Source organism: Plectropomus leopardus, chromosome 4 (assembly GCF_026936395.1).
Source record: "Plectropomus leopardus strain MGB_pleo_1.0 chromosome 4, ASM2693639v1, whole genome shotgun sequence".
NCBI lineage: Eukaryota > Metazoa > Chordata > Actinopteri > Perciformes > Serranidae > Plectropomus > Plectropomus leopardus.
Window position 1 is genome coordinate 30,038,998 of NC_142179.1, and position 26,067 is coordinate 30,065,064.

The 26,067-nt window shown below is 40.8% G+C and overlaps 3 protein-coding genes across 7 annotated transcripts in view; 2 read left to right on the forward strand and 1 right to left on the reverse strand.

Annotated features, from left to right (window-relative positions):
- ggt5a (gamma-glutamyltransferase 5a) overlaps window positions 1-14,857 on the reverse strand; it is a 37,023-nt gene extending 22,166 nt beyond the window's left edge. The window contains exons 1-2 of the mRNA XM_088077075.1: window positions 14,347-14,857; window positions 13,768-13,820 (exon numbers count right to left, since the gene is read on the reverse strand). The gene's annotated coding sequence lies outside the window, so the exon portion shown is untranslated. The remainder of the gene's footprint in view (window positions 1-13,767; window positions 13,821-14,346) is intronic.
- On the forward strand, window positions 257-12,582 carry cabp1a (calcium binding protein 1a). 4 transcript variants are annotated; one of them, XM_088077080.1, is made up of 8 exons: window positions 257-1,276; window positions 5,587-5,772; window positions 8,349-8,379; window positions 8,576-8,719; window positions 8,819-8,928; window positions 9,033-9,107; window positions 9,215-9,287; window positions 11,426-12,582. In XM_088077080.1, exons 1-8 carry the CDS (start codon window positions 521-523, stop codon window positions 11,449-11,451), a joined length of 1,401 nt encoding a protein of 466 aa, XP_087933206.1. In that variant the 5' UTR covers window positions 257-520; the 3' UTR covers window positions 11,452-12,582. The 4 variants fall into 4 exon arrangements, with proteins under 4 accessions (XP_087933206.1, XP_087933203.1, XP_087933204.1 ...); XM_088077078.1 differs by lacking the exon at window positions 257-1,276 and adding an exon at window positions 3,413-3,667; XM_088077077.1 differs by lacking the exon at window positions 5,587-5,772 and having other exon boundaries at window positions 269-1,276.
- Window positions 14,371-21,652, forward strand: mlec (malectin). Of its 2 annotated transcripts, none has more exons than XM_088077081.1 (6): window positions 14,371-14,431; window positions 16,207-16,427; window positions 16,942-17,120; window positions 17,509-17,685; window positions 20,674-20,731; window positions 21,339-21,652. In XM_088077081.1, exons 2-6 carry the CDS (start codon window positions 16,226-16,228, stop codon window positions 21,581-21,583), a joined length of 861 nt encoding a protein of 286 aa, XP_087933207.1. In that variant the 5' UTR covers window positions 14,371-14,431; window positions 16,207-16,225; the 3' UTR covers window positions 21,584-21,652. The 2 variants fall into 2 exon arrangements, with proteins under 2 accessions (XP_087933207.1, XP_042344397.1); XM_042488463.2 differs by lacking the exon at window positions 14,371-14,431 and adding an exon at window positions 15,464-15,694.
- Window positions 21,653-26,067: the final 4,415 nt, after the last annotated feature.

The following is a 26,067-nucleotide window of genomic DNA, read 5'->3' on the forward strand; positions in this document are numbered from 1 at the left end:
AAATAATTATGAGAGGGGTGCCCTTTTTGGCATGTGCACCTGCTCCCTGAATTATCTGTGCATGCCCCTGGTCTACACTAGTGATGATTTTATTTTTTTTGGTTTGCATAAAGTGGATCATGCCATGTAATTTAACAGTTCCATATGAGGCAGCTCTTCATTATCTCCTATATCAGATTGGTGTGATGTTTATCTGATCAGTTTGTCTTTGTCATGGAAAAGTTTGCCGACCACGGATCTATCTTACTACCGTCCACGCCCACGTCATTGCCACGATGCCAGAAACCAGCATCCACATCAATGAAAAGGTGACGCGCTCTGCAGCGACGTGTGTGCCCCTCTCTGCTCAGCTGCCTGCGCGCGCTCCGGCCGCGCTGCCGCACAGCAATCAGGTGGTGAAATGTAGCCTAACTTACCGCGGGCAGCCTCTGCTATGCTAGTATGGGTCGACAATGGCGAGAAAACGGTGTATGATGTCGACGATCAACCAACCGAGACAGACTAGACCAGATCCGCAGCGATGAGCTCCACCTTTCCAAAATCTGAATCCACGACCTCCTTACTGAAATCATCCTCTGCGGCGAGGAGACCGACACACCTCCCTGAACGCACAGCAGAGAGCCGGAGAAGTCAGCATCACCATCAGCATCAGCATCAGCATCAGCACCAGCATCACCACCGTCCCGCCGCACTCCAGAGCAGCAGCAGCAAAGCCGAGGAGTCCTTCTGGTCGGCCGAGTGCGACATCAGCGCCCGGAGACCCCTGTGCCATCCGTCCCTGATCGGCAGCCAGGACAGTAGTAACGATGCAGCCACTCGGGGCAAGTGTAAGTCACATGCCACCCACAACCAAGTTCCCGACCCGCCGGAGCCAAACGGCGAAGCGGGCCGAGGTGTGAGGGAGCGCTGCAGGTCATCTAAACCCACACACCGGCACCACCACCGCAGGAAGCACAACCGGGAGGAGCGTCCACCGGCGGCGGCGGGACCACCTGAACCTGAGCAGCCCCGTCGCTGTCACACGCACGCACGCCAGGTCCCCAGGGTGCCCTCTCTGTCGGACAGCAACGACGACAGGGCTCCCCTCTGTGAGCCAAGGGACCAGAAAGGGATCAGTTTGGCGAACAGCGGCGGTCAGGTCAGCAGTCCATCCCCGTCCTCTTGCTCCCTGGTCCCGCTGTCCAGCAGGTCCTCTCGCCGCTCCCGGAGGTCCAGTGCTGCCTCTTCTGCATCCGATATAAATTTACGCACCATCCTAAATTCACTGTTTGGGCAGGTAAGGCCCTAAAATACTGGTATCGCTCATATTTTTGTGTAAATAAGTCACTTTCATAATTATACAGTAGTATAAAAATATTTTTAAGAGTTTTGTGAGTAGAATGCAGGGATGTTCCTGGACATTTTGGGGCCCGGGAAAGCTGTGACAGTGACTCCCCAAACCTAAATCCTAATTTATGTCAAACCTAATCCTACATAAATTAAAAATAATAATAAATAGTATAAAATATGTATAACATAATTGGTTTTATAAACCCAGTATGAAATCATGTCTGTAGTACTGCAGGCTTTGTCTAAAAATGTAATGCATTAAATTCACTCTGGCTTGCAGTGCAGAAAATAGTGCTCTGTTATTTTTACAAAAGTGCATGCAGATTCGAAGTGGTTAAGTGTTGCTTCTGGCTACACTGACGTCCTGTTTACAATCCATATACGCTAATGTGCTCTGTGATGCAGTCTGCAAACACTGTCATTACTGGATAGGCTGGACGGGGAAAAGCTTCTTCTACACATCCATTTCTTATGTAATTTGTAAATACAGCGCTACCTCCTACAGAGGCTCTCAATCGGGCAGACCTTTCTTATTGAAGTGGATCTGCTGGGGCAGATGAAATGCACTAGTATGGAGAGGTGGAAATCTCTGATGTGCTAATGTGTATTTGGGCAAAGATAAAAAAGATATATATTTATATTCCTCTGTCATTTAATCAGCAGCGCTGCAGTGATTGTTGTGTTTGAAGGAAATCACTTTCATGTTCCTGTTGGTGATGGAGGCTCTATTTTGGGCGTTTGACACAAAAGAAAAAAGCTCAGTTTGAAACGCTTTGGTTCCTGTCAGTGGTGTGATTTTGCAAAATTTTGGCTCACCGAGCTTAAGTCTGTTAAGCAGTTTTTAGTTTTACATCGCAAATCCTCAAAAAGCTCCACCTCGCTGCATTAACTCCCAATAATATGTTGTTTACTGACGCCATTGCTTCCTCAGGAGTCAGAGTTTAGCTCTCGCCATGTAGGGTGTTTTGGGTTTTAATCTGATCATGAATCAGGATTTGAATTAGGAAACTCTCAGAGACTGGGAACACGGAGATCATCCATTGCGGCTTTCGGAAGAAAAATCTTCAAATACTTATAGTATGAAAGCCTATTCTGCAAATAACTCGTGAGTCAGTCTATGAGCAGCTCTGTGAAAACATTAGTGTGACCTCAAAAAGGTCTTTGATGAGACAACTAGATGGAGAGGAGTTCAATGATGGGCAGAGATGGAATGCATGGTTTGAGAGACCCACACGCTATCTTTGAAATTTTGTCCGAACAATGCATTCAAAGTAAAGTGCATTTTTAGTGTTTCAACAAGCCAGGATGGGAGTACGTGTGAACAGATGGTGTTCAGGGATGAGAATTGTTTGAAACCTTTCACAAAGGGATGCATATCCCCACTTATGTTCTGTGCAGACTAAGATATTACCTCACCAGTCAGCTGTGTTCTGATTTTCTGCAGAAATACACACGTAGATGTAAATTTCACCATAACAGATGGACCATACAGTAAAATTCTTCACACAGTCTTCATGTGTTTCTCTGTGGTGCCATGTGGCGGCTGTAGGTCAGAGTGACCTTGTCTTTTTGTGCAGAGGGCAGAGGATGATGTGTGGGGGTTGTAAGGCAAGAAAAACAAAGGCACGTGCAGAAAGTACAATACATGAATTTAAATGCAATCCTAAAGCTGCAATCTGACAAATTAATCTGCACTTGAGTGTGAGCGCACAGGTGAGGAGACTGTAAATAGGTCATTACAGAGTGTTCTTGTAAATTTGCCTGGCACTGATTTTCACAGCCTCAAAAGAGCAAACACCTCACAATATGAATGTGACCCTGGAGCAAAGGTCACTTGCTTGCCATACTATATTTTTCTGCTGGAGAGCGTATTTCTTTTGTTTATTCTTACGTTTAGTGCCTGCGAATCCGCACTGAATTGTCCACAGAATAACTGTAACAGTTTGGTCGGCGTGACATTCGGGTGAAATATCTCCCAGACAGTGGACCACCTTCTTTCCTTTAATAGGCATAATTCTGTTTCCCTCCTTGGCTGACTTCCCTCTCTCATTTAGCTCCTCACCCTCACTCTTCTCTTCCTCTCTCCCTCTCTTACGGTGTCATTGGCTGCTCTTAATATTGCTACGTTCACTTACTCAGGACAGTGTGATAGGGCGCAGTTTGCGTTTTTTTCAACCAGCTGTAGATTAGTATTCCAGTCTTCATGGGTCTTGCTCTTGTTCGTACTCCTCTCAAAATCCAAACTGCAAACTTAAAGGAGAAAAGGTCCTCATGGTCCTTTTTAGTGCCTCTTTTCTCCACTGGTATGGGAAACTGCCTAGACTGGCCTCTGAGAACGGTAGGACTGTTTTAAGCATGATGCATTGCTTTACCCTGTCTTTCTCAGTTTGTTTGGGGAATTTTGAAAGTGAAACTGCTAAATGAAACTGGACAGTAGTATCCTCAGAAATTCTTCAAAGTTGTGCGCACTTGTATGCCGACATTTGTTTTTGGATGTCTATAAAAATCAGTCATCATATTACAAAAAAAACCTTTAAGATTTCAAAATATTCTTATCTGTATGTGTATTTTTCATGATTGTACATGATGTAAACATATTACATGATGTAATCTCACATTAGAGAGGCTTTTATACTCAAAGAGCAATCCCCCTTTTTTTAAGTATTAGCACAACAGGTCTTGAATTTATTACATTCCTCTAGATGCTTTTTTCTAAGTTGTTAATCTAATCATGTGTTAAGATGTTCGTGCATTATGTGCAATACTGTTAAGTTCTCATATTTTGTTTACATTATGTGATGGCTATTGGCTACATCATGATCTCTTTATAGCCTAAGTATTGATTATTAGCTTACTTTGTTCCAATATAAGATCACCATACAAACAAGACTGTCTGTGTAACAACATATAAATTGCAGAAACAAGCTAGTAGCAAAGCTAAACTAAAATAATCACACTGCATTTGCCAATTCGACCGTTTGCCGAGACTCAGTTGGAATAGGCTTGTGTCTACAATGCCCAATCGGGCACAGCTGGGCAACCATCAACAGGCCAGAACCTGTTTTGGTGCCAGCAACAATTTCCTCCGACGGCCGTGTCTCAGCTGGGACAGGCCCGTCTCTACAATGCCCTAGTGGTCCCACATTTGGCAACCATCAACTGACAAGAGCTCATTTTGATGCTGAACGCTATTTTGTCCGGCAGTTGTGTATCAGATGGCATAGGCCCGTGTCTTCAACACCAAATTAAGCTCAGATTGCGCAACCATTAATGGGCCAGAACCCATTTTGGTGCCAACCACAGTTTCCTCTGGCAGCCGTGTCTCAGCCAGGACAGGCCCGTGCCCACAATGCCCAATTGGACCCAGATTTGATAACTATCATCGGGCCAGAACCTGTTTTAGGGCCAGCTGAGATTGCAGATTTAAAAAAATTACCAAAAAAACATTAAACTGGCCAAAGCTGGCTCACATTTGACCTCCTGGAGCCAGAAAAGAGATGAGCCAGCAGACAGTAGGCTGCAATTTGGCTGAGTCCAATGGCTAACTGGGATCTGTATAGTGTTTTCGAAAGACATTCCATTACAATCATCATCATACAGTCATAATCGTTCTAAAATTTGGACTTAGGAGTTTTAATATCCCCACTGTTAAATGTTGGTGGTAATGACTTTTAAAATTGAATTTGAACTTATTCTGAAATTGCGCTGCTAGCAGTTGGTAGATTAATGTTAGATTAATGGCTTTAGCCTTTGTCACACTTTTAGTGTGCAGCAGGATCTATGTTCCTAAAAAAGTAGGCTACTGTATGTCCCACAGAAGAAAATGTTTCCTAATGTATTTTGTGATCACAACATATGTAGCCTGTTCTCCCTGGAACATTAGCTCTTCTCTCTGCCTCTGAGTGTGTTTACTGTTCCCGTGACAGTGTATAGGTGTGAGGTGCCAGTCCCTACAACGTGGCGTGTAAACTGTTATGAACGATGAGTGGAAAGTTGGCAACATGCTGTTTTATTGATGCATTTTGCCTTTCTGCCATGTTTTCATATTTTTAACATTGTTTCTCTCTCTTACATACACACATGCACACACGAAATACTTTCACAGAGATGTAAACATCTGTCTGCATTTAATGTACTGCTCCGATTCAAAAATATAGAGAGTCTGCATTGACTCACATGCCCTCTTTAAACTTGTATCTTTATTGCACTGTGCTCCAAAGCTGATCTCTAACACTGTCTCTGCACCCCTCTGGAAAGACGCTCCAGGATGCTGAGAGGAGATTCAGAGGGGTGCTGTCCAGTGAGGAGATGGGCCAGGCAGGGTATCTTGGCCCTTATCAGGAGTCCATTGTTTCCATGACACAAAACTGCGTTCTCATGAACAACATACGGTTGCATACCTGTGTCTTCCTGAGTAAAGGCATGGCCAAGAGCAGGCAGGCTGTACGTAAGTCTGGAAAAACACCTTTTTTTTAAACTCTATCTGTGTGTATTTATATCAGCATCATATCTAACTTCGACAGGATTTCTATCATTAACAAACAAGCCGCCACAACAGCGATCACTGCTATGTTGTTGAGAGCCTTTCAATTACTTTCCATCACAATACTCTTACTATTTCCACTCCTGCTGCTTTTGTCTGGTATCTTGCCAGCAGTCAGTGGGGAACACACAGGTTTGAAAAATGACTGAGCCTGAGAGCTCACAATCGACTACAGTGTTTAGGGGCTTGTGCATAAATGCAATGCCTCATTTGCTTTCATGCCAAGAGTTGGGTAAGAACATTGATACTCCTCTCGTGTCTGACAGTTGATTTTGCAGCTTGAGCTAGTAGCCAGTTAGCTTAGCTTAGCTTTGCGCTAAGACTGGAAACAGAGGAAAAGCCTGACTCTGTCTAAAGGTAATAAACAATGTCTATAGCTAACACATTATATCTTTTTTGTTTAATTTATACAAAAGCAGAGTGTAAAAGGGAGATGTTGTGGTTTTACAGTGTTTTATCTTTAATTTGTGAGTTTTAGAGAGGGCTTGTAGGTGGATTTTGTCTCCTTCAGACAGAGATAGGCTAGTTGATTCCCCTTGTTTCGGCTCTTTGTGCTATGCTAAGCTAAGTGGCTGCTGGCTGTAAGTTGATATTTACCTTACAGACATGAGAGCTGTATTGATTCATTGATACAGCTGTCATGTCTGATTGTTGAATATGTAGCCAGAGCCAGCAGCTGGTTAGCTTCTCTTAATTTAGCTTAGCTTACTAAGTGCCAAGGTCATAAGCAGGGGAAAACAGCTAGCCTGGCTCTGTCCGAAGGTAAAAACTGTCTTTAGCTAACACATTGTATCTTGTTTGTTTATTTCATACAAAACCGAAGTGAAAGAATGAGAGGTTGTAGTTTAATGGAACGTTTCATCTCTAATTTGTGAGCTTTGGAGTTGCTGATAGATACTTTTTGTTACCTTCTGACAGAGACAGGCTAGCTGTTTCTCCCCGTTTACACTGTGTGTGTGTGAGTGTGTGTGTGAGTGTGTGTGTGAGTGTGTGAGAGAGAGAGAAAGAGAAAGAGAGATAGAGAGAGAGAGTATGTGTGTGTACTCCTATTATTTTCTATTTATTTTAATTAATTAATTAATTTGTGTATGTGTGTATATATATATATATATATATATATATATATATATATATATATATATATATAATTATTATTATTATTTCATCAGATAGTGGATGACCTGAGGACCAGTTATAATACGGATATTTATACACATATTTACTCATGTATTTTGTGTGTGATTATGTATTTAGTTCTAGATATGTATTTACAGACATATACCTTGTTTGCGTGACTGTTCACATATATGTATTAAAGATGGCGTTTTGCAGTGTAAATCTACTCTGATTATGAGCGGTTGTGCTCGAAACATCACTTTGGTGGAATAAGTAAGAGATAACTAGAGCCCTTCTGTGTGCGAGCCTTTTTTTTTTTTTTTTTTATTCCATGCAATACCAAAGATTAAAAACCATTGTTGTTTGATGGAATATTTGAGTTAATTTGTGAGTTTTAGAGATGCTGGTGGATTTTGTTTCGTTCAGACAACAGGCTGAATGCTTCGTCCTGTTTTCACTCTTTGTGCTAAGCTAACTAGCTGCTGGCTGTAGCTTCATATCTTACAAACATGAGATTGGTATCAACGTGCTTATGTAACTCTCAGTAAGAATCGGATAAGAATGTCTTCCTTTTCACTTCCTGTTACTAATTTATAACTCCATCTGTATAATCCACAGGTCACATGTCATCATGTCTACGCTTTTATAACTTAATGATCAAGCAGTGTACGGTGATAGCAGGAGAACTGCATGAAAATACTGAGCAGCGCTGATATTTTACTTTCAGTGGAAGTTTTTGTAACCTGGTGGGACTGGGACAAGTCAGTGTATAGAGGTGACGGTTGAAAATTGACAGTGATGGACTGACAGATTGAAGCCTTGGACTGTCCCTCTCTCTACGTCAGCAGTTCCGGTCAGGCAGTTTTTCGGGCCTGACGTCAACACACAGTGTTGTGTTTAGACGTCTCATTGCTCCTGCTGTTAACCCCTGAGAGCTCTGGGATATGTCTGCCTCTCTCTCTGCCCTTTAAAGGTTGCATTCAATGTAAGCAAGCGCTGGAAAAAAAATAGAAACAGTCACATTCTTCTGTGAACTCGGGGGGGGGGGTTATGTTTCCCAGTCATGCTTCATAGGAATCAGCCTATTTATACTTGGAGGTTTTGTCATCAAGATGTGAGATAGTTTGAGTCTATTGGTAACACTTTTTCCCGTTAGGCATCCTTAGGTTGAGCTTCACGAGAAGGCTCAGGGTTCTTATGGAGGTGATCGCTGATTTAGGTTTGGGCATCACTAGAGTCACAGCGTTGTCAGCAGTGTGTTCGAAGGTAGCTCACACACAGACGAGTTGTGTTTGTTTTGATGTGTCATCTTGATGACTGCTTTTGTACTGACCAATGGTTAAATGTCATTTCTTAACAGGACAGAGAGCTGCGGCCAGAAGAAATGGATGGTAAGTCTCTCTTTCTTCATTGTTCCCTCTCTCTTTATTGATGTTTAGCAGTCTAACAAAATGTATTTCGCGATGATTCAACAACACAAGCTTTACAGGACAAAGATAAGAGTCCAATTAAATCAAAATGAGGGCATGTTTTAATATTTGTATTTAACATTTGATCGTTAATTATACGTGTGTTGTCGCTCCACAGAGTTGCGGGATGCTTTCAAAGAGTTTGACAAAGACAAGGACGGTTTCATCAGCTGTAAAGACCTTGGTAACTGTATGAGAACCATGGGATACATGCCAACAGAAATGGAGCTGATTGAGCTGAGTCAACAGATAAACATGAACTGTGAGGATCTAACTTGTGTATTCATATGTCATACCTAATGTTGTATCCTGTGTGTGTATTGTGGTTTGAAATTCTGTGCCAAAATCTCTTTTTCTTAAGTGGGAGGTCATGTTGATTTTGAGGATTTTGTAGAGCTGATGGGCCCCAAACTCCTCGCCGAAACTGCAGACATGATTGGAATAAAGGAGTTAAAAGATGCGTTTAGAGAGGTAAGAGTCTCTGGATATCTGCTCTCTGTAGCTTTTGTTGTGTTTTTTTTTTTTAGTATATGCTTTTCCACTTTTAATGCCGATTCTGTGCTCTTTGTTCCCAGTTCGACACGAATGGAGATGGCGCTATAAGCACATCTGAGCTCCGAGATGCGATGAGGAAGTTGTTGGGCCAACAGGTAACAGTAGGATGAGAGAGAGAGAGAACAGAGTCTCTGAACCACTCTTGTATGAATGCCCGCTGTGTGTGTGGTGCTCCACTTACTCCTGCCAACCTTTGTTCCAGGTGGGTTTAAAGGAAGTGGAGGATATCCTGAGGGATGTTGACCTGAATGGTGACGGGCTTGTTGACTTTGAAGGTAATTCACCCTTTACGAACTAATTATTCAAAGGGACAGTTCACCCCAAAATCAAAAACATACATTTCCCTCTTACCTGCGGTGCTATTTATCAGTCTAGATTGTTTTGGTGTGAATTGACAAATGTTGGAGTTATCGGCCGTAGAGACGTCTGCCTTCTCTCCAATGTAACCGCTCTAGCAGGGTTCCTACAGCTTAAGGCACGTCAGATTTAAGACTTTTTAATGTCACACAGAATTAAATTTAAGACCTTAACCCTTTGAAACCTGGATTGACATTGGTTTCCGTGTGCTGCATTCAGATGCATTTCACTAGCGTTTAAACCATTAAAACCTGAGCAAATCAGTTTGATTTGTTTGGACTTTCTGAAAAATTAAAATAGGCAATGAGCAAGAAACTGTGACAAGAAAGTAACCTGAAAATTAAGTTTTGGAAAAAAAAAAGAGAGAGAGAATTATTAGAAAAATCTCCAGAAAACTATAGTTAGGCTTTTTATGATTCTACATTTAAAATTGTGTTATAAAATGTCTATATTATATACATACACTTTTATACATATTTTTATCACTTTTTTTGTTAGTTGTTGTTTTTTACTTTTGTTTTCTTGCTAATTTTCAGGTAATTTTCTTGCAAAAATTTTAAAATCTTTTTACGTCATTTTTAGTTAAGTTGCTCATTGTTTTCGTCTCGTTTTTAGTTTTTAGCAAATTTGCTCTGGTTTCCAAGGATTAAAAAATAAAATAAAACAGGTAGTTAAAGACAGTTTTTCTCAAATGTTTAATGTAACATAAAACAAGATTTTTGTTGCTTCAGCTACCCTGATCTGATGTTAATGTGAGAGGCACAATTAAATATATATATATATATATATATATATATATATATATATATATATATATATATATGCTACAAGTTGCCTTGAGATTTTATTAACACAAGAAAAAAGGGATTAATGGAATGCTACTTCCTATGTCCCAAACATTTTTTAAGACTTCTAAAAGACTGACTTAAGACAATTTAATACTAATTAAGGCCTTATTTTCAAATGAATGAATTCAATGCCTTTTTAGACCTTTTAAGGATCCACAGAAACCCAGTCTATATGGCAGTCGGCTTGTGGTGCTCAAAGTGCCAAAAAATTACATTTGAAGAAGAACAACAACAACGTCTTATTCCAAAAATTATGACCAGGTTAATTAGATAATCCACAAGCTCTGTTGTGAGCAATTTAAAGTTGAAACTATTTTCTTTCTACTGAACAACACCGCCAACCTTATCACTGCACAGAGGGAAGCAGCAGTCCCTCACACGGTTTGTGATGTTGCCATCGCAGCAAGTACCACAAACTCAGCCAATCCCAGTGAATTCTGATTGCCCAATGACTGCAACTTTAACAGGTTAATCTAATTTCACTGAAGAGCTGCGCACCGCGAATTGATTCACTCAGCCCCGCTCTCTTTGTTTATCATGAGACTGCTACTGTGGGACTGGAGCTCTGTTTCTGGGACAGAGACACACACACAGTGATAGGGCTAACTGTTAGCATCACACATTACCTAACAGTTATTAACAGGTTTAACGAAAAATTTAATTGTTTGGTGTGGATGTGAGAATAACGGCTCAGCGTGTGATATTAACCATTACTACAGGGCTCTGGCCCCCTGAATCTGTGGCAGTACCATAACAGTTTTTGCAATTTTCACTTGCCCCTGCAATGTCATTGCAAAGAACACCTACAAACATCACAACATTAATCGCATTTTTTTTTAGAAAAGCTGCAGTGAAATCCGACTTTTCAGGCCACAGCAATCCCCAAAACAGCCCGCGAAATCTTGGAGGGCTGGTCTACTAATGGCCGAGGGGCTTTTGGTTGTGACAGCATGTAAAATGTAAACATTAACAGCATCCTCCTTTGCTGAGCTGTGACGTTTGCTAGCTTAGTGGTGCTAGGTGAGCTATCGATGCAGGTGTAGTTTGGTAAAAAAAAAAAGAAAAGAAAAAGAAAGTAGGTCTTATATTGAAACTTCTCACCAAAAAATATCTAATTTTGATTTGGGGGCTGAACTGTCCGTTTAAGGTATGTTGTGTAGTTTAGTGCAACTGTTGCATTTATTCTTTATCCTCTGCTCTCTTCACAGAGTTTGTACGAATGATGTCTCGCTAAGATCATGAAATGATCGGTCCTGAATGTGAAGCTGTGTCCTTCTCTATACTTGACCAAGTACACCAGAGGACAAGCTAAGATCTCTGAGCCATCGAAAATCTGAATGACACTGGAATTAAAACTCCTTGAATGTTACGGAGCGAGGAATCACCTCACACTTTCTAATCAATAAGTGTTCTTCCTGAAAAGTCTCCAGTTCAACTGAGGCCGAATTTGCTGTAGCCTAGCTGATGATTGTCCAACTTATGTTTTTGCACTTTAATTCTCACTAAATAACTTCCTGTGTGGATAGATTGCTGGTGTCTTGTCTCATCCTCTACGTGGTAAAAGTAAGTCTCGCAAAATGTCGCCTTCGATGTACAACAAAGTCTGTCTGAGAGAGTGAATGCCTGTAGAGAAGGTGTAAAAGATCAGAGCACTGTTGAACATATCGGTATGTTTTCACACAGTATGTGTTTTAATAGAGATTATAAGTGGAATGTCCTTGTCCTGTGACATTGGGGCTCCATCCAGGAACCCATGTGGCAATATAACACCTGTATTGTAACTGCGTGACCATCTGTGATTCTTCACTGCGCCGGTCGAGTCATGTAAAAGCATCACTGTCTGACAACTACAAGCAACAATGAAGCAGATCTCTGATATTAATGAGAAACAGAACTCTGATGTACATTTCATATATTATTCCCTACGGTTTTAGATAAAGGGCAGTTAAAACGCTACTTACAAAGATGCACAGCTCTTGCTTTGCAGCATGTCTTTCAAAACTCACATTTGAATTCCTAGAGTCTTTATCCTAGCTTTAGGAATGAATAATGTCTGCTTTTAATATTCATTTTAATAATGCTTTTCATATTGCCCTGTCTAAGATCAGACAGTAGGAATGACATATGAAGTGTAGCCTATTTACAATGGATGTGACTATGTTGTACCTGTACTGTATGTCAATGTCAATATGATTGTATTTGTGGTAACGTTCCACACATCTGTCTCGTCAAAGCAATTTTTATGCATGCCAAAGAGAGAAATTTATTAAATTCAGTATGCACATTTGCATTTTTTTTGTCTAACAAAGTAAACAAAATATTTCGCCAAGTTAACTGTAGAAAAATAAAAGGTGTTTACATTTGAGCCCCTTTTTCTGTCGTGATGTTGCCAAAGAAAACACAGGTGCAAAACAGTAATAGTAAATGGCTTGTTTTTCAAAATGTCATCATCAGTATATTAGTACAGCACTGCTGCTGTCGCTGCATGCCTTAAGGACAAACGTCCTTATCACATCTATTATTCATACACCTCTCTGGTAAGATTGCTGGCTGGATAAGCTTTACCTGCAGAAACACTGCAGAACTGCCACTGTGCAAGTCACCACACAAAAGTAACTGTAAATAACTGTGCTGTGTCCCCATGTGACCTTTGACTAATTTTGCTTCTTTTTTTTATAGGCTATGACATATATAGTTACACATATTACTAAAGACACGTTTGATAATTACACCGTGTGGATAAAATGTATCTTAAAGAGATGTCGTACTTCATTTGGGAGGCAGAGACAGGCAGTATTTGCATGCTTTTCTTACATACCGAGCTACTGCAGTGAATTTATGTCACTGTTAAAAATATTTGGCAACACATGGACATCATAGTAAAAGAAAGCTGAGCAGATTAACATAACACTAGAATGTGCAGTGCAAGTGTTACTTTCCAGCCAGAAAAGAATAGAGGAGATTGTTGAAGCCACAGCAACACCCACGATAAAACTGCACTATTACATGGTGCTTCTGGGCCACGTGTCTGCTGGAGAAACATTTTTGCAAGCAGCAGCAATAAGCTGCCAGCAAATATTTGCAAATAAACTTATGCAAATTACTTTGCGGAAACGTTATTATGACTTTGCAAGGGTTTGCTGTGAATGTATAGCCGATTGATTAAATCTGCAGCACTGTAGCAAGCAATTTAACTATTCAAAACTGTATAGTCGCCTTTAAGGAAATACGGCGTTTCAGGGTATGTTTACCAACGCTGTGTTAGGTTAAAAAAAAACAAAAAACTCATGAAACACCTGTCATCCATAAAGGTATTGCTGTTGCCATAGCAACTATCTTCATTCATTCCTTTCTGGTCAACTCTCGAGTGCACTGTGTGCGCGCTGCGTTGGACTCTTATGATTGGACACGACACGGACCATACCATACCGGAGGGAGGGGGGCGTGAGGATTTCTTAAAGAACACGTGTGATATTACTATGTTTAAAAATGTGTATACCGTGACCCCACGAATTACAATACCGGAAACATAATGGTGACAGGATCTTACCTTTGGTTGTCAGTGTGAGGAGAAGTGGTGATTGACAGGATCCCGGTTTATACCTTCATGTGGGTGAGGAGAGATTGATGAGTAAACATGTGTGCAAAGGGAAACACTTTGTTGCAATATAATATAGTGCAAGTACAATTGTCATTTATAATATACCTTTTTTTCAGAATATTGGTAGTGTCATTTATGTAAGCATGATATATTGTACTATACTATAATGTACTCACTTTCTTTGACTTAAAACCAGTGTTGGAATGTAACTATGTACATTTACTCAAGTAGTGTACTAAAGTATGAATTTGAGGTACCTGTACTTGTACCTGTATTTTCTTTTCGTGCTACTTTATACTTTTACTCCACTACATTTGAGAGGGAATATTGTACCTTTTACTTCAATAGAGGAGTTGGCATGTTTTGTTATAAATTAAATTACCAAATGGTTAATACAAGTACAGCTGTAACATTTAGCTGATTAATCAATCAGCTGATTCGCATAAAATCAACTGCCAATTATTTTGATAAACACTGAAGTATTTTTAATACATAATTTAAATACTTTTTATGATTTTGAATCCTCACCACAGCGACCACACCCAGCTGAGGAAACTTTGGCTCCTGTTGCCAGTGAAAGGACAGGGCAGGTCAACCTTAGAGTCCCTGCCAGGTGAGCATCTGTCAAACATCACATGCCGGGTTTAAAAGGCTCCTTGTCTCCGCCTCCGGTGGTCCTAAGGTTGTGCACCTTCTTGATGCACAATGAGGAGGTTAGCCAGCGCCCCATACTGAGGCTACCGTGAGGGCTACACATGTCCACAGAAAAGTCCCTAAAGCAGCGTGTTGAAGAACATAGCTGCGACCAATGTAACCAAGCGCCTTAGGTTCGCCTAACTGGATAACTAATAAAACAATAACGGGAGGAAAGACGGTGAGACAGCTCCAACCAGTCTATGGCTCCAACAGCAACTGCCGGTGTTATATTTTCCTTAACCGAAACTCTCACACGCGCACGAGTCCCGAAAACAGTGCAAGTTCCCCCTACAACTTTTTCTTTTCAGGCCACACGGCAACTCCAGAGGGACACAACAATCTCCAGTAAGGTTAGATGACTACTGGCTGTTAATGAAGGCCTAATTCACGATTTCAAACAGCCGGGACGCGGAGTGATCAGAGTAAGAAGTCCCAATGCTGTTGTGCAGAGTATTAGTATTAGGCTTTTACTTGTAGAGTATATTCTTAGGATGGTTTTAGTACCAAAGTTGAGGATCTAAAAACTTCTTCCGCCACTGCTTAAAACTAACCTAGAGCCACGTTGTAAATGTTAAACTTTTTGATTATAAATGACCAGCGTTAGATCTGCTGTGAGGGGGGTGTGTACGTGTGTACGGTTGCCTGAGAGGATAAACTCAGGGCTTTAAATTCACAAGATTCCCCCTTTGACGTGGAAAAAGACTCAGTCTGCCGGCTTCTGTCAATCAAAGTTACAATATGGCCTTATATTTTACACCCCTCAAGAGCTATGACCTATGATATTCTTGGTGAATGTATTCACAGCCGTCATTTGTACATCGTTACAACAAAATGGGATGTGATTGGGCTGTGATATGAAATGGTGTTTAATGGTTAAGGGGATCGTAACAGGAGCGTGTGATTCGACAGGGAGTGTGTCAGTCACCGGCCGATGGGAAATCTGAGGTTAGGAGGAAGCACTGCTCCGCCTCTCCGCTGCTGTAGCTAGCAGAGCAAATGTTGGTTTGGATGCACACATTGAATGAAAGTCAGTGTAGCAGGCTGTTGCTACCAGCAACTGTGAATATCTGCTCACCGTAAAGTTAACTCACAGTGTCCAGGCACCTGGTCAGACTGTGTTAGCAGAAATAATCTTACACATTGGCAAAAGACACGATCGAGACATTTGTGGAAGGGGAAGGTAAGAGACATGAACGTTAGCCGGGCTCTCATAGACCAAGTATTTCTGGTTAGACAGGTAGGTTAGCTAACGTTAGCTAGCCTAACTGGCCAGCGTTACTCGCCGATTATTTCTCGTTATCTCGTCAGTTTTCCTTATTAATACACAGAAGTTATATCATGGTTTTGTTAGCTTTAAGCTAGCATACTTGTTTAAATTTCCACCCTTGTTTTATGGGTCTTTATATGCTTTTGTGCTAATGCTACGACACCGGTATTGGTGCTGTTACCGTTAGCATGCTGGCTAACTCAGATATCATGTTGCATGTCATCAAGACAGGCTGGTTAGCTGCCTGCGCTAGCTAACCTTATGTGGTTAATGTTACATGTGGAAGGGTCACTTCCGTACAGCAGCTGAGCGTATGCTGCAAGCAAGCAGGTAGATACCGACGCTGTGTGTGTGTGTGTGTGTGTATGTATGTGTGTGTGTGTGTGTGTGTGTGTGTGTGTGTGTGTGTGTGTATATGCGTCTAGGAGCGGGCTGTGTGTGGAAATGCAGCGGGTCACGGCGCGGCTCGTCGCCGGGCTGGTTGCAGCGGTGCTGTCGCTGCTGGCGGAGCAGTGCTGGGCGGACGGCGGGGGCCTCAGCCTAGCGGAGCGGGTTATCTGGGCTGTGAATGCTGGGGGTGAATCGCATGTAGACGTGCACGGGATTCACTTCAAAAAGGACCCATTGGAAGGGAAACTCGGCAAAGGTGAGTAGATGTTAACGGCTGTTCAGTGCTTATATGCGTGTCTTGCTGGGCTTCACCTGTAAGGTGGTGCTGAGAATGACATTGTGAGGGCAAAAATCTGTTCCTCAGAGAAACAGGCGTTTCTAGCACAGACCTCTTGTCTGCATGGTCTGGCTTCCGCAAGTATCCACAAACTAATGAAGAGTCAGCATAGAGGAGGAAAGCTCCGCCCCTCTCAGCATGTAAAGGAAGCAGGTGATGATATGATCACAGTGACTGTTGAATCATTTTTGGCTTCACTCATGAGGCCGAGATGCTGTAATTGCACGTTGGAGTGAACACAGTGCGGTAACTTGCCATTTGAGACAGAAGGGCACTGTATTTCATTGAGTGCAGGAAAAGGTCAGGGCTTGCGCAATGTGGTGCTTTGCTCTACTTAAAACATGATCAGTTTTACAGGAATGCAGCTATTAGTATGGTGCTCTTGTGAACAAAGTGCACACTGAACCTGATGCTATATTCTCCCTTTTTGTAGCATCCGATTATGGGGTGCGTCTGCCAATTCTGCGCTCCAGTCCAGAAGACCAGATTCTGTATCAGACAGAGCGCTACAATGAGGACACTTTTGGATATGATATCCCCATTCGTGAGGAAGGAGACTATATACTAGTAATGAAGTACGCAGAAGTTTACTTCGCCCAGTCGCAGCAAAAGGTATGGCAATGAATGATCAGATATATTATACAGTGGTGTGTATAGAAGTTGTAGTTTTAATCTGCACAGTTTGAATGGACAATGTATGCACTGAACACATTTTTTATTAGTACTTCATTTAAACTTTCCATGTGCTAAAATGCCTGTCTTCCTTCAGTTCATATCCAGCGTGAACAGCATGTCATTTTTTTTCAGTTTTAATATACATATTGCTGCATGTTGTTCACACTGTAGCCTGGGAGCTGTTTGGAAACCCATCAGTGAACTCTATAGATTGCACTTTGAATGTTAGTCTGTCTTTGTGTGTGTGTGTGTGTGTGTGTGTGAGTGTGTGTGTGTGTGTGTATTAGCTGTTAATGATTGCTGATTTGGGTATACAATTTTCCAGGTGTTTGACGTCCGTCTAAACGGCCATACGGTGGTGAAGGACCTGGATATCTTTGAGCGAGTTGGCCACAGCACCGCTCACGATGAGACGGTGCCCTTTTCTATTAGACGTGGCAAGCTGAGCGTGCAGGGAGAGGTGTCGACTTTCAACGGCAAGCTCACAGTGGAGTTTGTAAAGGTGAGCTGTTTTTATTTGAATGAGCGGAGAAATGTCTTGTTGCCATTGTCTGTCAAACGGGAGTGCGAGCTTGCTTATTACACCATGACACTTATGAATAGCATTATGACAACTTCTTTTGTGATTTGCGCATCCAGTTCAAACCGGTCGTGGAGTCGGAACAGGAGCAGGTTATTTGAAAGTGTAAACTACTGCAGTATCAGTTACAGAGCTTCTAATCTGTGATAACTTCATTGGTTGATTTTTGGGTCATATCACTCTGCTGGCACACAGTGAGGTAGCGATTAAAGATACACAGTAGTCTAAGGAGAATTGAAGCTGCGCACATTTGATGTATCATAAATATAAGACATTGGAGTTTGTCTTTGTCATTTAGTTTTTTCTTTTTTGTTAACTGAGAAACAACTGAAAAAATCATATGCAATTCATATTATATCATGTAACGACAGTCACAGTGGATATTCTTTTATACTACTTTATTCAACTCAAAATGTGTATGAAAGCAGTGTGTTTCTTTTTTTTAATTGAGTTTTTGGGCAGTTTTTTGGACATTGGGCAGCTCTGTGCAATGGATAGAGGTTTGGAGGATAACCAGGACACAAGTAATGTTACTTTGTATTGAAATGATGTAAAAAGGTCGAAGTTGAGCCTTTTAAAATAACTACTTAATTAACAGTAAAAACCTCTTTACCGACAAAATTAATCAAAGTAGTTGAGAACAAGTTGAGAAATGCAATTATTCCCTTTTTTTTTGCTGAACGTGAGATGAAAAAATGGACACCACTTCCTCATCTGGTAAATATGAAACTACCTCCAGCAGCTGGTTAGCTTAGCTTTGCATAAAGATTATGAAAGGGAACAGCGACTTGGGCTCTGTCCAGAGATGACAAAACACGCCCAACAGTCACTATGAACTCAGACTAATAAACATTTCGTTTCTCGTTTGTTAAATCAACATAAACCGAAGTGTAAACCCAACAGCTTGTTGTTTTTCCAGTGTGGTTTTTGAACGTTGAACAAAAAAAGGACAGGGGTCAAACAAGGTGCGTGAGGTACACCAACTCAGAAATGTAAATACTGGAACACCTAAGAGACATAGTAAAGTTAATTACTTTCAAGTGCGGGTTTTTCCCAAAATGTTGTTTCTTTTCTTTTCTGTTCCTTTTACATTACATTCATTTCAGACTGGAGCCATTTGGGAAATCAGCATCATTACATGTATCTGAAAGGGATACTTGTTCAAACACAAAACCGACATGTAAAATCGACAGCACATTTACATAATCAACTCCATGTCTGAATGGGCTGGTGACAGCCAGTTGGAGTGTGTGAGTGTGTGTGTGTGTGTGTGTGTGTGTGTGTGTGTGTGTGGGCCATACAAATGACTGACAGCAGTCTCACATCTGGTTGCCCTTTATCGTATTTGTTCACTTGTCATGCAGTGCAGCAATTAACTTCGCTCTCTATTTCCCACCAAACAACTACTGTTAATTAAAGTGGTTTCATATTTTTCCACTTTTTACTCCCCTCTTACAGTTTGCAGTCGCTTGCCTTTGTTCCCATGTTTCATTGACACAGTTGCTGCGTACTGTGATTGACGAGAGGAAAATACAACATCCACAAAAATGCTGTTTAGTTGGGCGGCTTTGGAGTCTGTGGCCTGGCTCTGAATAAGCTGTATGTAAGGCCATGAATCAGTCACCCTAAACAAGTAAAATTAGCCTCTTATCTATTATCTATTGCCATCTTTGTAATGAGTTTAGTCATTCTGTCACGTTTTTTTCCCTTGTCACATTTCACTCTCTGGTTATTGATATTGATAACAAATTTAGCATCTCTTGCCATGGGCCCGCAGCAGTATTGATGTTGATTTATTTTACATTATCCAACATCAACACTCTACTTTTTAGATGCTTCCTACAACCGGACAGGTATGACATTTCTCATTTTGTTCTCCTCACAATCAGTACAGCAGCACCATATGACACTTCTGCACTATTGACTTTTTATTGACTTATAGACAGAACTGCCACAGTGCATTCATTTTATCTCAGGTGTCACTTATTATTTTGGTGAGTTGACTCAGCAGAGATACTGCGACATGAGAAAAGTTAAAGTAATACAGAATGCCTGAGAGCCTTTCTGCGTTATATTCCATTATATATACATTTTTTCTCTTTACATAAAAAAAGACATTTCTAACATAAATCGGTGCATTAAAAACTCAGCAGAATTCAAGAAATAAAGTGTTTGACATTCAAAATTTCCTGGTGGAAGACCGCCCTCTTTATATATGTGTAAATTGACTTCCAATTGGAATTACTCTATCAACACTTGTTTGACACATACTTGCTTACTCGCCCATATTTGCGCCACTACAGTTACTCCAAAATATAAAAACATCACAGTCAGAGAGAGAAGCTCTGATCTGTTTCTGAGTTTGTGATCTTGCTGCAGGCCATCGGAGTAAAACATGTATATGATTAGCATTCCCTCCGAGTCCTGAGTTCTTCTGACGAATGAAAGATTTTGCCAGTGGGTTTGTAGAACAACTGGCTGTCGGCTAAATTTGAAGGGCGGCACACTTAAAAAAAAAAAAAAAAAAGTTTTTCTCCAGTGACCTCATTCATCTTTTCTTTTTTTGTATCTTTTCACAGATCTCTGGCTCTCGCTTTATTTTCTCTCTTTAAAAACATACTAGCGGGACACTCTGTCCGTTCTTTCTGCTAACGTTAAAACTATTCAGACAATGGCGTGACAAAATGTCTCTGGCACAGATGCTTTTGTTTTGCAAGGTCTACTTGTTCAGCAGAAATCCACCTGCTCCTAATGTTGATTCTTTCTCCACACTGGGACAAATGTAGACGACAAAAGCAAAGAGGAAAGTCATTTTTAATGAGTGTTTGTGTCTAAAAAAACATGCACCTTTATCATCACTGACTGACTGAATAACTTCTTTTTTCTTACATTCTGCTCTCTATGTTTCAGGGTTATTATGACAACCCCAAGGTCTGCGCTCTCTATGTAATGAAGGGGACATTAGAACGTGAGTCCTGAGACTGCAAACATACCCTCGAGCATTTTGCATTAGAAGAAGTCAGTAAATTGAGAAGATTAAAATATCTTGCTGAACCAGATTTTACTGCTGTAGTTTTAAGGCCTATTGGCACAGCGCTAGTATTACCAGGTGACCTCAAATTACAGACATCGCAGACTCGCTCAGGATTTTTATCACAGACGACGTCCACAATTGTCCACAAACTGCCAGAGGTCCTCAGGTAATGCTAGACAACAGGGCTGTAGGGGAAACTGTGCTCTAATCGAGTGCTTCGAAACATCCATTTGTGTATGCTTCCATTTTTTTTATCATTACAAGGATACACTGAATACAACACATCAAAAGTTATATCAAATATATATCACAGATCATCCAAAATTATAAAAACGATTACTTAAAAAAATACATGGAAAAATTAGAGGAAAAAAATGGAAAAAAGGAGGAAAGTAATTAATTACACTTCTTTATCTACTTTCTTGCCTCAGTTTGATTTTTTTTTTTTATCCAGCACCCTGTAAAAGTTCTTTTGCTTGCTTGTTCATGTGATTTAGAAAAACCTTTCCCATCTTCCCTTTTGCATTTTTGCACTGGACAGATGTGCCAAAACTTCAGCCTCACCCTGGCTTGGAGAAACCAGAGGAAGAGGAGGAAGAAGAGGAGGATAGCGAAGTAGGCGAGGAAGGTGGGAAGAAAAAGGTCCCAGCAGGCTCCAAGAACAGGGTCCAGTCGGGCCCCCGAACACCAAACCCATACGCGGCAGACAACAGCAGCCTAATGTTTCCCATCCTCGTGGCGTTCGGGGTGTTCATCCCCACACTGTTCTGCCTCTGTCGGCTGTGAGCCGCAAACAACCATCGAGGAAACGTCAAACAGACAAGACGGACGTGAGACTATGAAGAGGGAGAAGGTGGGTGGGAGCGGGCGGGGATGGGGAGTGGGGGTGGGGGGTAGGTGTGTCTGGGGGCGGGGGTTGGGGGTGGTCAAGGTGACAACAGCAGCACAGGTAAAAGCATACACACAGGAGAGAGCTTGAAAATCTTGACGACGGAGGACAAAAAGAGACAAAAACTTTTCAGAAAGCCACTTTTGCGACGATGCAAACGCTGCTGTCGAATTCTACCGCTGAGGAGAGGAAAGGAGATGTAGGAAGTGTATGCTGTTGCGCTTCTTTGTGAATGTGTTTCGCATCCACCTCTGCTGACCCTTTTGAACAATGTTAGTCATTTCCACTCAGAGGCTGTGCAGGGTTTACAGGTGCCAGTCTACACGGTTTGAAACCACATTTCAGCAGCTAAGGAATGCTCAGGAGTGCGTGGTCTGGGCCCGTTTTATAAACAAAAAGCATTGTTTTGTACTGGGTGTAGCGAGGAAGCACACTCTGTTTAACACTCCTGCTCAGCATCTGGTCAGACCTGCAAATTGGAAACGGTGCTGCTTAGTAAGTGGTTAAATAGAATAGGTTGAAATACAGTTGCCATATGAGGGGCTCCCATTTTTCTCAATCGTCGCATTTTTGTGTCTTCCCACTCAGATCTTAGTTAGTCCTTTTTTGACGTGCCATCATCTGCTTAAGTTGTCGATAGAAGAAGGTATTTTGCGGTGAACCAGCTCTGAAGCTGGCGGGGTTATTTGCTGTCTAAGTCAGCTTGCCTTTACATGAATACATGTTGGTTTCACACGTCTATTTGTGATGTGTGGTAATGCATGACAGGCTTATTTTGCATCCTGCCACCAAATATTGATTCAGGGCCATTAAAAACATGTCCTCAACAGTGATCGCAAAGTCCTCTTTGGGGATTTTTTCTTTTTCTTTTTTCAAGGATAGATCCATTTTAAAATTCAAACATTACAAAGTGAGAATGTGGAGCATTTTTTTTCCACGATTACATTTAGTGAGAGTTAATGTTTATGCTGTGAAATGCTTAAGCTCAAGGAAGACAGGATCTTTACATCACTGTGTTTTCTCTGATCTTTGCCTTTTCTATTCATTCATTAAGTATGCATGACTGCCTTTCTGTTTCACCAAAGAATGTCTTTTTTATTTAGTTTGAAAAGGAACATTTGGTGGCCTGTTTTAATTTGACTAATGTCTAGCGAAATACAACTCTGTGAGGCTTCTGTGAAATCGGGTATATTTGGACGTATAGTAACCGTGGAAGCTAGTAAGAGAGGTATTTGAATTTTAACAGCCACTGAATACTAAACTAATATTGCATTTTAAACACCACTGAATTCATAGAATTGAAATGATTTCAAAACCATGTATCTTAATTTCTTTATTATGAATTTACCTCTTTGAAATTAAAATGAAAAAAAAAAAAAAAAAACAATCAAATGAAATTGGTTACATTCAGGTTTAAAAAAGAAAAAATCAAGTGAAGCAATTTCAAATGGCTAATTTGGGGGGAAAAAAACAATTCAAAAACATTTTACTTACATTTTTCATTATTTGAATTTTAGGTCTGAGATTGAAATTTTTGACTGAATTTGCTATTTGAATTGGCTATTTCAAAGATTTGAAAATCTAATTTCCACCTTGAATTTTTGGATCTGATTTACCTTTTGATATTATAAACTTCAAGAAACTTCATATTTTAATTTCAACCCGGTGAATTCAGAACAAAAAATTCAGACACGTGTAAATAAATGTTTGTAATGCTGTGAAGCAACTTGTGTTTAATTTGTAATATTAAGTATGCAGTGGCGATTAAAATACTCAATTCCCCTTATTTCCCTCCATAAGTACCCCTCACCTATCAAATTAAACTGATTTAGAGGCATCAAGTGTGTGCCACTTTTCCAATATTAGCTCACTGGGAGAACGGTTATAATCATTTTATTTTTCGTCTTGGTTTGGTTAATGAATAAGTGTTTTTGATTGAGAACAGAATGCTGTTTTGACTCTGACGTCAGTCCTCTGCAGCTCAGTGATAATATAATAAATTGTGAGAATCTGTGCCAGTCAATGCACTTGTTTCATACATCCCCAAAAGTTGCTCTGCGTGGTCCCACAAGCCTAACCGCCTGCAGTCAGAGACAAGAAAGCACAACATCGGTGCAGGTAGAAAAATCAAATGTTTACTTGACGTTACAAATCAGCGTTTGTCGCCTCATTCTTCACTCGGCCTTTTCAGATCTGTTGTCTTAAAGCGTTCCGGTGTGGACTGTACCATTTTGTTAATTCAGTGTGAACTCTCAGTGCTATTAAGCTACATTTTCTAGTCCTTGAAATTGATCGAGCTAAACCGGGGACAAATCTTTTATCTATCTTAATCTGTCTTTGAGCCTTTCTTCCTATGTGGCCACGTTATCAGAGTCTAGCTCGGCTGTGTTTCCGCCTCAGCTTTTGGACGATTTTATCCTTTTTTTTGCTTTCCATGCGGTCTGAAAAGCAGCTTTGTTCTTCATTTTTGGTGGAGTTGTGTTGTGAACCCTCCTATTTATGTATCTAGTTACCTTCCTTAAGTGCTTAGCTCTACTCCGAGGACGATTTTGTAACTTTGCCTGATTCACTAATGCGTCTTAAATGTCCCCCGACCCCCCCGCCAGTATTGCTGTTGCCATACGCAGTACTTGAAAATGGTTAATAATTCAGGTGGTGTGGATCCTTCCTCACTCCTCCATTCTCCTTCCCATTTTAATTGATGGTGAACAGGAAATTTGTGCCAGAAAATATTCGGTCAGTTGTCGACAGTTTTTGGGGGGTTTTGTTGTCTTTCTTTCTTTCATTGTTTAAGTTGTAAACTCGACTCATATTTAAGACATATAAGCACCTTTTTTTTTTCCTTTTGAAAAGATGCAAACATTTCATTTAATTCAGCACCAAAGTCACCGTGTTCTGTTCCTCTGCAAGTCTACACAGTTGCGTGTGTATATAAGGTACAAAAATCACACTTTTTATCGTGTGACAACCGTTTTGTTCTCATCACTTTTCGTGTTGTGGCTGAGGTGTGAAGGGTTTTTGTGTTTTGTTTTTTCTCATGAGGAAGACTTCGTGGCCTTTCTTGTGGAGACGAACGGTTGTTGGTACAGAGTATAAAAAATTTTAACGGGCAGCCAGATGAACTGACTGTTGGAAAGTCAAATAAATGAGATTATGTCTGAAAATGTGGGATCTTCCATTCTATTCTATATAATTTAAATCAGAGTGGGGCTGATCTGGAGATATTTTATAATACGCTTGGATTTGTATGTTTGAATTTTTTTCCTCAGGATCTATTTTGTTTTGAGTTTTTAAAACGTGATATTTTATTGGTGTGACATTTTGCACTGCCTCATGTATTTGAAAATCATGTCATTTTTGTGTGTGTGTGTTTGTCTTTGTTGCCTTGAATTATTGAATACATTGTGCTTTATCATCATTTGCCTTGAGGTTGCTCTTTTGTTTGGCTTGTATCAAATCATCCTCCTTTCTTTTTCTTGTGTTAAAAATACACTTTTCAGGGCTAGATTTTCATTCCACATGATGCTCTTGTTTGGAGTAAGATACGTCTGTAGGTAGAATTAATATAGCAGGAGTCTGTCGTTAACTTCAAACTTTTCTAGGAGCAAAGCCAGCCAAAAACAAATGGAAAGATTACTTAAACAGCCTAATTTAGCTCCTCACCAGCCTTTTTGGACCTGAACAGTCAGTGCATCTCACATCTGAATGAAACAGAGTGGAATGAAGATCTGCTCTTCTTTCTTTTTTTTTACATTACAACCAAAGAATTGCCGCCTTCCATCCAAATTCTTAAATGCAGAGTCCTAATGTGACACTAAATATTCTTCACTCCTTTCATTTACTTTTTTCCTCGCCTGATGAAGCAGTGAGGAAGGAAAACACGTCATGTCCTGTCATCATATTTTGTCATCACCACTAATAATTGCCCCGCCGTGACACCCAGTCTTGAAATTTTCCTTTAATTGCTCTTTAATGTCAATTTGTCTGAGGTGACCATTTTTTCAGCTTGTTGCTTTTCCTCCTTTTTCCTCATTTTCAAAGCAACTGAACATGTGAGATGAATTTAAACTGAAAATTCGAACAGCCAAACATCTGCTAACGTGTCCATCGTCCAGGCAGCGGACCACGCGCGCAAACGAGGTCCACCAGCCCAGCCTCCGATCACACGGTGTGAGAGTGTGAGACAGTGAGTGTGCGCTTAATTCTGAGTCCTACTGTTTTAGTTCTACATGTGTTGGATGAGTAAATGCTCCTGTGGGGGTGTGGGGGGGAGGGGGGGATGCTGTAGGCAGCAGCAGGTGGAGTGAGAAATGTATTGGAGACCCCTGATCTGATCTGACTGATGTGGCATATATCTGCAAAAATGGGAAATGCTGATAAA